The sequence below is a fragment of the Macaca nemestrina genome, chromosome 15 (genome assembly GCF_043159975.1).
Source record: "Macaca nemestrina isolate mMacNem1 chromosome 15, mMacNem.hap1, whole genome shotgun sequence".
Lineage (NCBI taxonomy): Eukaryota > Metazoa > Chordata > Mammalia > Primates > Cercopithecidae > Macaca > Macaca nemestrina.
In genome coordinates this window covers 2,935,468-2,952,662 of record NC_092139.1, presented here as the reverse complement: position 1 = coordinate 2,952,662, position 17,195 = coordinate 2,935,468, and the positions used below count along the sequence as shown (strand labels likewise).

The window sequence follows — 17,195 nt, the reverse complement described above, 5'->3', positions numbered from 1 at the left end:
AGGCCCCAGATCTCTGAAGCTTTTTTCTGTCCCCCATAGCCCTGCCCCCATGGCCTGCCCCTTCATGGGGACTGCCCCCCAACCCCACTCCCGCAGTTCTACCCCCATGCCCCACCCCCACACCCCTTCACATGACCCAGATCCATCTCCTTGGAGCCCCCCGCCCCAGGTGAAATTGAGCGTGCCTCCTGTTCTCACTAGACAGCAGCTCCGAGGGAGGCAAGCAAGTCCTCTCTTGTCAGAGGCCACGTCCCGGCACCTGCGTGGCACGGCACATCCCGGGGCCCAGCGTTCTGTGTAGAAAATACTCAAGTCCATCCACACCCTCTGCCTCAGAGACAGCGGGCCCTGAGCATTCTTCCCCAGGACCCTCCCTGGACGTCCACCGCCTGCCGCACTCCACCTGTCCCCCGGCATTCAGGAGGGCAGCACGCACCTCCCAGGGCCTCTGCTGTCTGGCCCAGGGCCACTACCTCCCAGGACCCCCAGGACCCGGCCAGCCCAGGTTGCTGGTGAGGTAGGGCTGGTGCTGGTGAGGTAGGGCTGATGCTGGGGGGGTAGGGCTGATGCTGGTGAGGTAGGGCTGGTGCTGGTGAGGTAGGGCTGATGCTGGTGAGGTAGGGCTGATGCTGGTGAGGTAGGGCTGATGCTGGTGAGGTAGGGCTGGACTGACAGGAGCCCCAGAAAATCTGCAGCAGCCCCACCTCCCAGGCCTCCCCCTCGCTGAGCTTGCCCATCTCAACAGACGCCCTAGCGTGAGCTCCGGAGAGACACCGAAATGAACATGGTCCCCCTTCCTCTCCCATTCAGCTCTTCTCCCGAGGCCAGAATCCATGCAGGCAGGCCCTGCAGAGCGGCAGGAGCGGGCGGTGCTGGCTTCACTCCAAGGTCAATTACTTCTGTTTCTGGGAGCCCTTTCTTGCCCCTGAACATCTTGCTGTTGGTCACGTGCGCTGAGTCTCGGACCTGCAGAAGCTTGCTAACTGCTCACCTCCGCTCCTCTATCCCAACGCCCTGTTTGTTGATGGTGCAGGAACCTGCTGCTGCAATTAGGACATTGAAATGTCAGTTGGGAGGGCTCCTGGAGTGGGGGTTTGAAGCTGAGCTCTGAAGGCCTCGAGGGCAGGGAAAGGGAAGAACCCTGGGAAAGAGGGCTGGGGTCTTGCCCCTCATGGAGGCGCTGGCTGCCCTCAGCTCTTGGGGGAGCTTTTGTGAATGGAGTTTGCTTGAAATCCATCTTCTCAGCCCCCCTCACGGGCCTCACACTGGCGTCTGTCCCTGGCAGACCAGGCGGCCAGCGCTTCCTTCCTGTGGCTGCCCTGACCACATCTGGCACTGGGAACATGCCCTGCACTTGAGGATAAATGAACATGAAATTTCAATTAAAAGGATAAATCATGGTGATGGGTCCTCGTGGTGACCAGCAAAGACCTGGCCCACTTCCAGGCTGAATTCCAAATGAGAAACAGCCATTTCTTTGTAAAAAGTTGTCCATTTTAGCGAGTAGTAAATTCTCAAGGGAAGAGCCCCAGGCCTCGGTTAGCAAGGCCTGTGCTCAAATCCCTGCACCTGCGGAGGCTGCATACCCTCCAGGACGGGTGAGTCCCTTGGCCACGGCCAGGCCTGACACCCCAAATGTGCCACTCCCTGACCTTCCATTAATACCAGCTTTTCACTAACTTCTGCTCTTATGCTTCTCCTGAACCACACAGCAGATCCCTGTCCTCATCAAACTTTGATGCCGAACAAAGCAAGTGTCCAGCAGGCCACAGTGCAGCCCTTTCCCCCTCAGGACCCCAGGCCCACCGTGCACACCCCCATGTGGTCCCTCCAGACTCCTGGGCTGGGTTGGGGAACAGGGATTCCTCCACAGCATACCACCCGTGCAGTGGGATTCCCAGCGTTAAGGGGAGAAGAGTCACTGGCACGTGGTGTGCCCAATCCCGAATCCTGCACCCCTCCAGCATTTGCCTTCATTCCCACAGAGGTTGAGAGGCTCATGGCTTCCAGATGGCCATGAGATGTGGCACAGGCACCCGATAGGCAGGACAGGCTGGGAGCCTTGGGCCTGGGCAGGAGCGGCTGGAGCCTGCCTGTGTCCATTTCCTCCTTCCATCTCCTTTGGCTGGGGGACCGCCTTGCCCACTCGTGCTACAGGTTGGGTGGATGCTGCTGCCATCCCAGGCCTGGTAGATGTGCCTGTTCCAATCTCCAGCTATGGCAGCTGCTTCAAGGTTGGGATAAGATCCAATGAATGTCTGCCCCAGGACATTCAATGGAGCTGTCTGGAAAGAGCCACCTTCCCTACTGAGGCAGGGAGCTGGTGAGTCAGAGCAGGGGCATTGGGGCCAGGACACCTGGGTTCTGGATCCCAGCTCAAGGGCTTGTGAGCTGTGTGATCTTGGGTGAGTGACTCAACCTCCCAGTGCTGGAGTTTCCTCATCTGTAATGGGGAAGGACTACATATGAATGGCCTTGTCTGTTTTAATGGCACTGCCTTGTGGGGTTGTGGTGATGAGTAAGTGAGTGGATGGATGTAATGTGCCTTGTGTATTAGTTCATTTTCACACTGCTGTAAAGATACTACCCAAGACTGGGTAGTTTATAAAGGAAACAGGTCTAATTGACTCACAGTTCCACAAGGCTGGGGAGGCCTCGGGGAAACTTACAATCAGGGCGGAAGGCAAAGGGGAAGCAAGGACCTTCTTCACATGGCAGCAGGGGAGAGAAGTGCGAGCAGGGGAAACGCCAGACATTTATGAAACCGTCACATCTCTTGAGACTCACTCACTGTCATGAGAACTGCATGGGGGAAATCGCCCCCATGATCCAGTCACCTCCCACCAGGTCTCCCTCTCAACACCTGGGGATTACAAATCAAGATGAGATTCAGGTGGGGACACAAAGCCTAACAATATCACCTAGGGTACTGCCTGGCACTGTGAACTAGTTAGGGAAGCATCCATTGTCATTACCATCATCACTGGTTCTACGACCTCTATTTCTGTGCCCCTGATACTGATGCTATTACTAGTACTGTCACAATTGTACTATCAGCCTATTGCTGTTACCCCTCGGGCTGCTATGCTGATGGGATATAAGTACAGAAGTGTGAGGCACCAGAAGGGGAGAGTACCTGTGAGTCTGAGGGGTGGGCTGAGCGAGTGCTGAGAGCCCCATCAGAAGGGACATCCTCGTAATGGACTGAGCATGGTACTCAGCCCCCATGAGTGAATGAGCACTGTACTCACCCCGCATGATCCAGCCATGCCTGAAACCCACACCACTTCAGGATAGCAGCCAGTACATTGCCTTTTTGCTTGAGCCAGTTACAGTGGGATTTCTGACGCTTCCAATGGACAAGACCTAAATATGCCATCATGCAGTAAAAACCTAAATTAAATCCTTTTATTCTTGTGGTCTGGGACCTCCAGGCTGGATATATAGATATTTCTTGTCCCTTGTCCCTTGTTTCATTCAATCATCCACTCTGGTTTGCAGAGCACTTTCTGTGTGTCTACTAGTGTGCGGAGCTCTCTTGGGGAGACAGCAAACATAGTATTCAGGCATTATTACTGATTAAATTAATAATTAAACCAATACTCAGCCCACATTTAGTGACATAGTGTAGTACTCAGGTCTCATTGTTGACAACACAAAAAGCCCAGATTTATTCACAAAGATCAGTACTCAGCCCTCATTTATTGACAAAGCTCAGTATTCAACCCACATTATTAAGCAGAGTACTCAGCCTTCATTACTGACTGAGCACAGGACCCAGACCCTGTGACTGACTGAGCACAGTACTCAGCCCTCATAACTGACTGAGCACAGCACTCAGCCCCCACGAGTGACCGAGCACAGCACTCAGGCCCCACGAGTGACCGAGCACAGCACTCAGCCCCTACGAGTGACCGAGCACAGCACTCAGCCCCTACGAGTGACCGAGCACAGCACTCAGCCCCCACGAGTGACCGAGCACAGCACTCAGCCCCCACGAGTGACCGAGCACAGCACTCGGCCATCAGCATTGAATTACAGACATCGCAGATCCTCAGTTGCCATCTCTCATATACTCTTGGCAACAGCTCTGCAGGCTGGATTAAAAAAATCCCATTTCCAGATGAGATAAAACCTTTTCACTGTTGGCAACAGCTCTGCAGGCTGGATAAAATAATCCCATTTCCACATGAGGAGATAAAACCGTTTCCCAAAGTGAAGAGCCAGTGAGGAGGCGCCCCCTCCTCCGTGTCTCCGTGAGCCCTGCCTGGAGGCACAGGGTGGCCTGAGTGGGAGACATCCATTCTGGCAGGTCTCCTTCCCATTGGCCCAGCGTGGGTCACATGTCCTTTCTGGCCAATCACAGTGCCCAGGGAGCTGCACTCTCATTGGTCCATGTGGGGTCCATGGCTGTCCTGGGGCCAGGTGGGAGGGTTCCCCCACGCAGCCCACGCAGAGGGCGATTTCCAGAGACTGGCAGAAGTGGGTCTCCACAGGCAAAGCCTGGGCTGACGGCAGCCACCTTCTCTGGCCCGACTCCAGCCTCATGGCTTCCTCGCTGCCCCTAAATGCCCTCCTTTACTGCCCCTTGCCCCCTCACTCAGCTGCCTCTCCTTCTGGGGCCTAAGGCCTGGGATCTGGGGCCTGGGGTCCGGGGTCTGGCCTCCATCTTTTCTGCTGGACTCTGGCCCCCTTGGACTCCCACCACCCCTGCACCTGTGCTCCAGCCCAGGCAGGGTCTAAGCTCCCTGCATCTTCCAGCCCGGCCCCCAAGGGACAGGACCCTGCTCCCTTATCCCCAGTGGAGTGGCACATTTACAGCGGCAGACAGGTCCTGTTAGAGGAAAGGAGACATTGTGTGACAAGACCTTCCAGAGGCAGGTGGGGACGCGTGCATTAAATATCAATGAAGGTTTTCTGACGAGACTCCTGACTTCTCATGTTGGAGCCAGAAAATGACAGGGACTAATCAGGGGAGGGCATGGGCGACACCTCTGAGGGCGAACACGCCGCACTACAGGTTGTCACTTCGCGCTGCCCATCCCCGCAGTCCCGGCCCCTCAGGCTGAAACAACAAAGAACCCATCTCGGCTTTGGACTTGGCTTTAGTTGTGTGGCTCCCTGACAGACAGAGCTATTCCTAGCCCGAGTCAGAAGGAGAAGCTGCCTCCACTCTGGCTTCTGTGCAGTGACAGCCCTTGTTAGCCATCAAGTTCAAGGAGCTCCTTGGATGCCTCAGATCTTCCCCAGACAAGAATCTTTCACTCTTCTGAGCAGCTGTCCAGGCACCGCTGGAGGCTGGTACTGCGTCGTCATAGACCAGCTTCCTGAGCTTACAGTCCAGTGGGCGAGACAGAAAGAAGGCAGGCAACAAAATAAGAAAATAGTGTTCGTTTTTTGTCTCGTTTTGTTTTGTTTTAGAGAGATGTGGGCTCACTGTGTTGCCCAGGCTGGTCTTGAACTCCTGGCCTCAAGTGATCCTCCCACCTCAGCCTCCTGAGCATCTGAGTCTACAGGCATGTGTCACCATGTCCAACTAAGTTGTTTTTTATTTGTTTTTTATTGTCTTTAAAGACAGGGTATGTTGCCCAGGCTGGTCTTGAACTGCTGGCCTCAAGCAATCCTCTTGCCTCAGCCTCCTGAAGTACAGGGATTACAGGTGTGAGCCACCGTGCTGGCCAGTGTTCTTAATTAAAAAAAAAAAAAATAGCTGGCCATGACAAGGGCTTGGATGACAATTCCACTGGGTGTAGTGGGCACTGCTAGTGTAGCCAGGTCCCCTGGGAGCCAGCCACCCAGCCCCTGCCATCATGAGGTCGACTTGCTTTGCTCATGATTCACAGCAGACACCTCCCAGAAGACGGAGTGGGGCTGAGGGCAGCAGCTGTGCTGGGAGGTGCCTGGGAGGAGGGTTGGCCCACAGAGGCAGCCTCCTGGCCTCAAGGCTCAGTTCATACACCAGGGCTTCCCGTGGGGTGAGGCTGAATGACCCAGGCTGAGACATCACTCGTCCCTCCCGCTGGTTCTAGAGGCTCTCCCTAGTCAATCACTCGTACGAGAATCCCTGTCTTGGGCTCTGTTTACAGGGACCCCAACCCGAGACACAGGGGTCCAGAGGTCCAGGTGGGCCTCTCTGTGGCTGAGGCCCGGCCCTGAGCGCTGCAGTCAGGTCACCCTCTGGTCCGCTCTCTCCTGCCGGGCTCTGTGTTAAGTGCTCCCCAGACAGCACCAGGTTAGGCAGAGGCTTCCAGTTACTGCACCTGCAAACTCCGACTGTCCCGAGCGGAGGGACCCTGCCAGAAGGACCCTGTCTGCTCACAGGCTGGAGGGGAAGGCCGGACAGTTGGGTGGCCCCAGGGCTCTGGGTCTTGACCGGGCTCTGGCATTGCAAGGAAGGGCTCCAGCTGTGTTTCCACTCTGGACTCATGCTTGACTCCAGATCCACATTGGTGAGAGAAGCTGATCGACCCAGCTTAGCTCCTGGGCCTGCCCATTGGCTACAGGGAGGGTGAGGCACCTCGGTTGTATTCCCAGGACCACTCACCATGGGAGAACAATGACGCCCCCGGAGTAAACTAGGTCTTTGTTTCCAGCAGAGCCACCACCGCCAAAAATTCAGAGGTGCCTCTCTCTGTTAATTTGATGCAACCTGAAGGGCATTTTTGAGAAGGAGCTAATTCACGATTCCCCACCGGGCAAATCTGTGAGAACATATTCATGCCTTTTATTAGCATTCATATGACTTTGAGGGGCTTTTTATCATTGCTAAAACTCAAAGTATGTGTGAACAGTTTCGTAGGAAGGTGTCAATGTCACACAACAAATGACCTCTCACATCACATCCCGGGCTTTTCTGCTCATTACAAGAACCTAATTGAAAGTAATCGAAGGCTGAATTTCATCATGCATGAAAAGTATTTCAGAAAATGCAAGAAATACAAACATCTTCAAGCCTCTTAAGTAATGTTCAAGAATCAAGGAAGAGTAGGGGGGAAAACAAGTAAGAACACTTACCCAGCCCCACATTTGTCCCATTTATTGTATGAGAACAGGTTTCACGTCGCAGAATCTTGCTGGTTATCCAGCACCGTGGCAAGGGCTTTGGAATTACACTTTGCATCAACCTAGAAGAATCTCACACAGCACAGGGTTATAATTTTATAATCACTTTCCATTGAAGTGAAGTTCTAGTCCAGGACCTTGAAGAGAGACTTTTAAAAGTGTGGGTGGGGGGGCCTGGCACACTGGCCCATGCCTGTAATCCCAGCACTTTGGGAGGCTGGGGCAGGAAGGTCATGTGAGGCCAAGAGTTTGAGACCAGACTGGCCAACATAGTGAAACCCTATCTCTACAACAAATTTAAAAATTGGCCAGGCGTGGTGGTACACACTCTGGGCCTAGGTACTCAGGAGGCTGACCTGGGAGGATCACTTCAGCCCAGGAGTTCAAGGCTGCCGTGAGTCATGATCATGCCACTGCACTCCAGCCTGGGCAACAGAGCAAGACCCTGTCTCAAAAAAATGGGGATTCACTTATCACTGGCATCCCCCAAAGCTTCATCTGTAGAGCTGGTTGGGGTGAGAGAAGGGGCCAGGATGGTCGTCTGCTGTGGAGTGTCCAGGGGCCCTGAGAAGACACTCGGACCCTGTGGATGGCAGGGAGGGAAATATTCTGCCCCCTTCCTGCTCTCAGAGGCTGCTTAGGCGGGCAACGTGACACTGAGACAGGAACTGGGAACTCTGCCCGGGTCGTCATTTACTCGTGAACCTTCATCACGTCCCTCAGCCTCTCTGGGCCTCCGTCGCTCCATCTTCAGAATGGGCCGGGTGAGACGGTCAGGTGGGGCTGGCGCACTGGGATTTTTTTCAATGGTCCCTTAAGGAATTCCAGGGGTGGGAGGTGGAGGTTCCTGGGTCTCCTCTTCTGTGCCTGCTTCAGGGCGAATGAGGAGGTTTCTGAAGCTGTGGTAAGGACACATAAGTCTGGGAACTGTGATTTGCCCTAAGGAGCCCGGGACAGACACAGTGAGAAGCAGGCTGAGGACCAACCTTGGGAAGCCCCAGTGACGCCATGGTGAGGGGAGAACAGAGCACCCCCCATGGGTCTGTCCTTCCCCAATCCTCCCCAGCCTCCAGGAGCCTGCTTCCTCCTCTTCCTTGTGCTCTGAGACCCATGTATCATCCAGGCCGGCCCTCTGCAGGTTGCTGGGTCGGCCACACCTCTCTTCCTCCCTCCTGTCTCTCTTCTCTGTGGCCTCCCTTCCTGTTCATTTTCCCTGGTGCAGAGGCTCCCACATTCTCTCCAATCACTCCCCAAGCCCTCACCTCCATCCCCACCTTTCTCTACCTGCTCACTGTCTCTTCCTCTGGGTCTCGGGGTGGCCCTTTCTGCTCCAGGGAGGCCTGCCTAGGGCCAGGACAGCCTTGGTTTTCCCTATGCAGCTGAGTGACCAGGACAGTCTACCTGCCTGTTTGCCTGTCTGCCCTGCCCCCTGGGCTGCCTTCCTTGTTTCACTTGTTTGTCCAGGAACTGCTGGGCCCTAGCTACCAACAGGCCATCCCTGGGGACCGGCAGCCACGTGTGTGTTCCTAGGGCCTGGAGAAGGGTGTGGAGGGGAAGGCAGGAGGTAGGGATGTAGGGAGGCCCCAGTTGTGCAATGCAGGCAGAACAGACAAACCCTGAGAAAACCCTGATGTTGTCGGCAAGAAAACCAAGAAGCTCAAGCGGGAGCATGGGCCAGGGCCATGGGGAAGCTACAGGTGCAAATGGGCAAGTCGCCTTCTTCCCTCCAGGCTCCCGTGAGACTCAGATCCTAAAAGAAAATGGCCTCTCTCGGCTGGGCGTGGTGGCTCACACCTGTAATCCCAGTACTTTGGGAGGCTGAGGTGAGCATATGAATTTATTAACATTAAATTCATATTACGGCTCACACCTGTAATCCCAGTACTTTGGGAGGCTGAGGCGAGCAGGTCACCTGAGGTTGGGAAGCTGAAGACCAGCCTGGGCAACATGATGAAACCCCATCTCTACTAAAAATACAAAAATTAGTTGCGTGTGGTGGGTGGGGGATGGTGCCTGTAGTCCCAGCTACTTGGGAGGCTGAGGCAGGAGAATTACTTGAACCCAGGAGGTGGAGGTTGCGTTGAACCAAGATCGCACTACTGCACTCCAGCCTGGGTGACAGAGTGAGACCCTGTCAGGGAGGGAGGGAGGGAAGGAGGAAGGGAGGAAGGAAAGAAAAGAAAGGAAAGAAAGAAAAAGAAATAGAGAGAGAAGAGAAGAAAGGAAAAGAAAAGAAAAGAAATTGTCTCAGCAGGCCAAGTGCAAGTCCGCCTGCCTGAGTCCTGTGCCTTCGGGATGGGGCAGGACGGCCACGGCACCTGCTGACACCATCCAGAGCTTTTACTCGATAGAGAGAGGGGAACTGCTCCAGGCAGCTCAGAACCCCCAGCAGGCTGCAAAGGCGAGGGCCTGCGATCTGTTTTCCTGGAAACATCTCTGGGCTTGCATATCAGAAGGAGAAAGCGGAAACACTTCGCTGAAGAATTACATCCTGCTGGAAGAACTTGATCCAGAAGATTTTAAAAGCATCTTTAAAATGCTGGGACAGGAACCAAGGGAGGCTTGATGAGTGGCAGGGCAAAGCCCATGGCACCCCTTCCCATTCTGAAAGGATATCCCACTGGCTATGTGTGGGGGAGTGTGTGTGTGTGCATGAGTATTATGTTCTGTGTGTGTGTATTCGTGCGTATGTATATTTGTGTTTGTGTATGTTTGTATGTGTATTGACTGTGTGTGGTGTGTGTGTATGGGTGCACTGTGCATGTGTGTGCGTCTATGTGTGTTGAGTGTGTGTGTATGTATATTGTGTGTTATGTGTGCATGTGTTTGTATGTGTGTATTTGTGTTTGTGTGTGTATGTACTTGTGTACGTGTATTGCGTGTGTGCATATGTGCATGTGTGTGGCGTTTGTGTGTTTGTGTATGTTTGTGTATTGAGTGTATGTTGTGTGTTGTGTGTGTGTACTGTGTATGCATGTCTGTGTTTGTCATGTGTACATGTTGGTGTGTTTGTGTGCATAGTGTCTGTGTGTATTGTGTATTTGCATGTTGTGTGTTTATGTATGTGTATTTAGTGTGTTTGTGTTGTGTGTACATGTATGTGTATAGTATATTTATGTGTTGTGTGTGCATGTGTGTGCATGTATGTGTGTTGTGTGTAAGCATGTGTGTTTGTATGTGTTTGTGTATGTGTGTTGTGTGCGTATGTATGTGTACATGTATGTGTGTTTGTGTATGGGTGTATTGTGTGCTTGTGTGGTGTGTATGTGTGTAGTGTGTGTGTGTGTGTGTGTGACTCACTGACTCACTCTGACCCTGACTTTCTCCAAGGCCTTCCTTGCCCAGTGCCCCGAGGGGTCTCCCAGACCTTTCTCTCCCCTGCAATCTTATCCTGATGTACAACAACAACTTGAGGGGGTGTCACTCGTGGTAAAAGCCCTAATTCTGAGAGTGTCCATGTTCGTCTGTGAGCTGACGAGAGAGACCTTCCCGACCGTGCACGTGCTCGGGGACGGCTCTGGCTGGCAGGAGGCCCTGGTGCAGGGGCCTTCTGGATGGGTGGGTCTCTCCCTCCCCTGGAATCTGGGTGTAACTCCCCGGCTTCCACCCTTGAAAGCTTAGGGACTCCACCTCCAAGGTGTCTGCGATTCAAAACCACACAGGGTGACTTTTCTCCAGTTTCAAGTTCATTTGAAATCAGGCAAATCCTCCTCCCTGGGGGAGACTCTGCCAGAACTTTCTGTGTCATCCGGCCATTTCTGAGGACGAGAACCAGCCTTCGAAGCAGAAGTTCCTGGGGGAACGCTATCGCGGAGCCCGTAAGTTATTTTAATGTAGACATCACTTTAAACTCACCTTTCACCATCTGTTCTGTCCTCTAATAACAAATGCGGAAGCGCGTGGGTCTCCGCGGCATCCTAAGGCGATCGGCGCGCCGTAGGCCTGTCTGTGCTCTCTCTTCACGGCCCATCGTGGGCTTCTGCGGTGTCTTTCTCATTTGCCAGACACAAATCAGGGGGAAAACTGCTCTCCCCTGATCTGGTGGATTCACTCGCACAGTATTTCTTCTTAATATGGTAAACTGTGGGAGAATTCAGAGCATTTTGAGAGCCGATGCTCAGAGCCCCTAGACGCACACCACCCGCAGCCACTCGCTGCCCGCCGTATTTCAGAGGCCGCCAAACGGGCCTGGAGAATAAGCAAATGTGGCCTGATGGCCAAAACGTAATGAGTCTTCCTTGAAAAAAAAATTATCTTTAAATAGGTGGTGGATTTTTTTCAGCAGTCTCCTCATTAAATTTCCCTGTGGAAGAGGGATTGGTTCGTCCAAGCTAGCAGTAGTACACAGTGAATCTGTAATCCATCCTTCGGACTGCTGCAGGCCCCAGCCCTCGCGCCTACAATCCATCCTTGCCTCCCTGTCCCTTGCCTCCAGAAGACCGGATGTGGCTCCATGTGTTCTCCTCAGCCCAGTGCCACTCAGCCACTCGAGGGCCTACTGTGTGCTCCGAGTGCCCTTCTCCTAACCCAAAGCCAAAGCAGCGTCCATACCCATCAGCCTTCGGAGAAGCGCCGGGCTCCAGGACGGCAGGACTGGTGGGCTCCATACTCCACCTCAGCTACCTGCTCTCCTGGGAATGTGTTCTCTTAACCTTTCTCCCACGCCAAGGGACAAGTCGTTGGAGGGGACAGGAAGGGGCGTTCCTCCCCTCTGTCTAGATGTTGCCCCATATACCCTGGTGACCAAACTTGGTGAAAACTCTCCATGGGTGGAGAAGTGATGGGCCTTGCCCGTGGAAGGCCTGCGGGAACGCCGTTGCTGGTGGCCTTGGGCAGCAGAGGGAGGGGTGATTATGGCTTCGTGGGAGGCTTTTCCCATCGACCGCTGAGGGGCCCAGACCCGCCCTTCCCTCGGTCGCTGTCTCAGAAGCCCTGCTTGGTGTGTGCGGCTCAGGGCAGAGCCCGGAAAGGGCCCTACCTGATCATGGGAAAGTAAGGAGGTGCCTTGCGGGGGCGGAACAAAGATGCTCCTCACGGCCTGCGGGTGTGTGCACATGTGCACAGGAGTGTGTGTGAGTGTGTGCGCACATGTGCACAGGAGTGTGTGTGAGTGTGTGTGCACATGTGCACAGGAGTGTGTGTGTGTGCGCACATGTGCACAGGAGTGTGTGTGAGTGTGTGTGCACATGTGCACAGGAGTGTGTGTGAGTGTGCGCACATGTGCACAGGAGTGTGTGTATGTGTGCGCACATGTGCACAGGAGTGTGTGTGAGTGTGCGTGCACATGTGCACAGGAGTGTGTGTGAGTGTGTGCGCACATGTGCACAGGAGTGTGAGTGTGTGTGCACATGTGCACAGGAGTGTGTGTGAGTGTGCGCACATGTGCACAGGAGTGTGTGTATGTGTGCGCACATGTGCACAGGAGTGTGTGTGAGTGTGCGTGCACATGTGCACAGGAGAGTGTGTGAGTGTGCGTGCACATGTGCACAGGAGTGTGTGTGTGTGCACGCACATGTGCACAGGAGTGTGTGTGAGTGTGTGCGCACATGTGCACAGGAGTGTATGTGTGCACGCACACGCACAGGAGTGTGCGTGTGCGCGCGCGCACACGTGCACAGGAGTGTGTGTGAGTGCGCGCGCACACGTGCACAGGAGTGTGTGTGAGTGTGTGCGCACGCATGTGCACAGGAGTGTGTGTGTGCGCACGCACGTGCACAGGAGTGTGTGTGTGTGCACATGTGCACAGGAGTGTGTGTGAGTGTGTGCGCATGCACGCACGCACCACGGGCCTGCAGGCCTCCTCTCCTGGCGGTGTCTCCCAGCACGTGAGCAGCCCCCCATTGGCACTGACCCCCATGGCGCCTTTGTGATGGAAACAGCATCTCCCTCTTCCTATACGGAAAACAGCTTCTTTGCTATTACGACACGAGACAGTCTTGGGGTGGCCGGTGTGCCAGGCACCGCGCTTCTGCACATAGGAACAGCTCTGGTGTGCAAATGCTAAATGCTGGTTTAAGAAAGATGTTCTCCATCAGGCTGAATTCTCTACAAATTGGAGTTTTTCCAGGGGATGACTTGCTTTCTTTGATACGAATTAAGCTGGAAGGGATACTCTATCAAACATGCTTTGAGCCTCTCCGAAGGCTCGCCTATGATTGTCATCGTGCTGCAGAGATGAGATGCCTGGTGAGAAGCCAGCCCTCTGTCTCTGAGATAAGTGCTACTCAGGCACAATGAAGCAGGCTTGGAAGTCGCTGCTGCATCTGCTCACTGGCATCTGCTGGGTGTGACACCGAGGCCACACGTGGGGTGGTTGCAGTGGTCACACTGTGTGTCATCAGAATTCAGAATGCATCTGCACTTCAAGGTCTGCAAGCTTCGTAAAACCGAGGGGGGCTGCTTTTTCTCTCTCGTTCTCTGCTCTGGAAAAGTTTTCAGAAATTCCAGGGCAAGCTGACCTGTCTTGAGCTCTTTTAAGAGGAATTTTCTGAAGTCATACGGTATCTCCAGGTGTGTGTTCTCTGCTAGTCAAGTTTAAAATTGTATATTTTCTCAAAAAATAATCAATTTCATAACAATTTTCACCTATGCTTGCATAACATATAGCAAAGAAAATGCTTTAAAAAAAAATCTTATCTTTTTTCTCTGACGTTTATCAAAGACGCAGCAGTTTCCTGAGGACTTTTCACCTAACTACAGCTCTGGAATCTATCGTTGTCCGGATTTTTCTGTTTTCAGATTCTTTCTGTGTCATATTTATTGATGACTTTGGTGTCTGCTGCTTCCTGCTTTCTCGTTCCTTTCCTTGTGGGGTTGAGCGTTTGGTTCATTGGCTGTAATTCCATTTTGATTATGAAAACATTCAAGGTGATGGGTTTGCAGGGACTCAATTTCTGGGTTTCACTGTATCACAGTCACATAGTTATATTATTATTAAACAAAAGAAATATTTTTAAAAGCCTCTAAAAATAACTTTGGTTCCTGTTGACCCAATGGTTATTTTGCAGTGTCATTCAGGTTTCTAAAAGGTCTTTTTTCAGTTTTATTATTAACTTTTAATTGCATCATTTCAGTTGAAGGTCCTAGTCAGGCCGAATGCAGCAGCTCACACCTGTAATCCCAGCGCTTTGGGAGGCCCAGGTGGGAGGATCGCTTAATGCCAGAAGTTCGAGACCAGCCTGGGAAACATAGTGAGACCTTGTCTGTACAAAAGAATTTCAGAAGTTAGCCGGGCGTGGTTGCCGGCACCTGTAGTCCCAGCTGCTCCGGGCTGAGGTGGGAGGATGGCTTGGGCACAGGAGGTCAAGGCTGCAGTGAGCTATGATTGCCCCACTGCACTCCAGCCTGGGTGACAGAGTGAGACCTGTCTCTAAAAAAAAAAAAAAAGTCCTGTTCCATTTTGTTTTGGGGGTATTTTGGGGGGTTTTCACTGCGGCCCACTGTATTATGAAATGTGATGGTTCTGTGGACTTTGAGAAAAAAAGTCGTGTGGTCTAAAGACACGCTCAAAGTTGAATGCATATCCATTCACTCCACCTTCTTGATTTCACCTTTCAAATCCCCATGGCCTCTCGCACTTCCCTGAGGGACCCCCAGGCTCTGGGAAGCGCCGCTCACCTGTGGTGGGCTGGTGACCACCAAGTCCCCCTCCCCATTACAGGAGGTTTCGCCTCAATGGAGCGAAAGACGTGCATCTTGTTTTTAATGCTTCCAGGGTCCTTTCTGTTTCTCCAAAACTTGTGTGAATCTCACTCTCTGCTCAAAAACAAAATGAAGCCTTTCCCTAACCCTTCCCCATCCCAAGTAAAACTCAGAGTTTCGTGTCTGCCTGTGTCGTTCCATTTCCTCCCCCAGTTAGTGGCCTTTTCTAGCTTCCTTTGGACTTGGGACCCAGATAACCATCATTAAATTGTTTTCTAAACAATTAGAAAGGCTGGGGCACACATGCATTGGGTCCTAGTCTTTTCTTTCACTGTGGAGGTTGCTCATTTTCTTGCCTTTGTCTCGTCCTGGGTTTGACGTCAGAACGTGAGGCCATTTTATACCATCATTTCCATTGTTTTCACCTGTGCTGCGGATGTCTGCCAGGCGTCCCGCGTTCTCGGTGTGTTTGCTGAACTCGGAATATTAGACCTGCACTTCCCTGTTACCGACGGGCCCTGGACCTGCCGTCGGCAGCTCTCAGTAAAACCCCGACCGTCGATCGTCCTTCCAGTTCCCAAAGTGGACGAAAGATCAGCTGTGGTCCCCATCGTACCTCAAAATGGTCGAGCTCGAGGAACTCATGGGAGGGGATGAACGTCAGAGGTAGGGCCCCGGGCCTCACCTCACCACAGGCTGACCTCTTCTCGCTGTGCTCCTGCCTTTCAGATCCGGTCCGACAAAGACAATGACATCCCCATCCGGTACAGCATCACGGGGGTGGGCGCCGACCAGCCCCCCATGGAGGTCTTCAGCATCGACTCCATGTCCGGCCGGATGTACGTCACGCGGCCCATGGACCGGGAGGAGCACGCCTCTTACCACGTGAGTGTCCACACCCAGGTGGGAACCGGGCCCTGGGGTGGCGATCTCAGCCCCACCAGGCCTTGGCAGGTGCCCCCAGCTGGGCCATGCCTGTCCTAATTCTACAGGTAGCGCTCCAACTTTGACCTGGAGCAGAATCCTGGGAAGCTGGGGAAAGTCTAGGTTACTGGGCACTGTCCCCCGTCTCTCCAGGGTGGGCCCAGGGCAGACCTGGGAAACTGCATTTCACACACTCCCCAGGATGCGAGTCAGGCCTGGGCCCACACTGGGAGAACCACTGGTCTAGAAGGCCTCCATCCAGCTGGTCTGCTTTGGACGGCTCTGCGGGGCAGGGAGTCAGGGAGCTGCAATGCTGCCTCGGGGCCCCTCATGCTGCCCTTGGCCCCTTTCTCTGAAGCACGGCCCATTGTCCCTCCCACCCTCTCCAGGCTGGGACATGCGTCCTGCAGGCTTTTCATTTCCTCTGACGTCTCTCGCAGCAGCAAGAGCCTCTGAAAGGAGAGCCGCGCTGGTTCCCTGTTGCGGGCTGTGCACGGAAAGAGGTGGGGCTGTGGCCTCAGCTTCCGGGGGGCGGGCCTTCTCCTCCCAGGCCGAACTGACCCTGGCTGAGAGGAGGGGGCCTGGGCCGCGGTGAAAGCAGGGGCAGGTGCACATCCCTCCACCTCTGGGTCCAGGGCTGTCCATCGTGTGTAGGTGAAGGCTGCACCAGCAGCGCAGAACAGGCTGGAGCCAGATCACGAGGGTCACACCCAGACCTGCCCCTGGCCAGGTGTGAGCTCTTGGGCAAATGATGTCGCCTCTCCTGGCCTCAGTCCCTGTTCCTCCTCATGGGCTTGTTCTGAGGACTCCAGGGTTAACCCGGGTGAGGCGTTCAGCACAAGCCCGTGCTGTCAGGGCCGTGTGCTCCTCCGTAGTAACTCGGGAACAACCATGGAAGACTCAGCCCTGCCTGGCAGTGTCACCTTGCTCAGCTCTACCTTCGCTGGGCTTCAGCCAGTGGCACCGAACAGGGCCCAACCCTGCAGCTTCTCACGTCTGCAGCTATTTGTTTTGGGGTTCGTTCTTTCCATCTCACTCTAGAAGGAGGCTGCACAGGGGCAGGGATCCTCCAGCTTGTCCACGCCAGATCTCAGGGCCAAGAACAGAGCCTGGCCTTCGGGGGACTCACTAAGCATTCAGAGAAGGGAGGATGTTGATGGGAGAAGGTCGGTTTTGCTGTTTGGCCACAGGGGCCTCCCTGACAGCCCCCGAGGCACCGTCTGAAGCAGGGGCGGAGCTGGATGGATCCTGGGGAGCCCACTTGGGAGGTGGCTGCCCTAACCCCCATCTGCACTGGGGCCTTATCAGTCCCTCACGGCTGCCTCCTGGGAAGGCTCACACCTTGGCTGAGTGCTGGGGAGACCTGTTTGACAGTGCCTGGGCCTCGTGTGCTGGGCCCTCCAGGAGTGTCCGGGGCAGAACCACAGAACCAGCCAGAGACTCTAGCTGATGCCCACAGACTGTGCAGCAAGAGACAGGCCCTCAGCATGGCCGCTGGCTCCCACAACAGGCTTTGGGCTGCCGTCAACACGCGTCTACAACAGGCTCAGGAATCGGAACTCAACAGC

At 54.1% G+C, this 17,195-nt stretch overlaps 1 protein-coding gene across 1 annotated transcript in view; it reads left to right on the top strand.

The window, feature by feature from the left end:
- Nucleotides 1–17,195, top strand: part of LOC105470550 (cadherin 4) — a 683,954-nt gene that overhangs the window by 573,363 nt on the left and 93,396 nt on the right. The window contains exon 5 of the mRNA XM_011722645.2: nt 15,433–15,588. Coding sequence (XP_011720947.2) covers nt 15,433–15,588 — 156 coding nt within the window. The remainder of the gene's footprint in view (nt 1–15,432; nt 15,589–17,195) is intronic.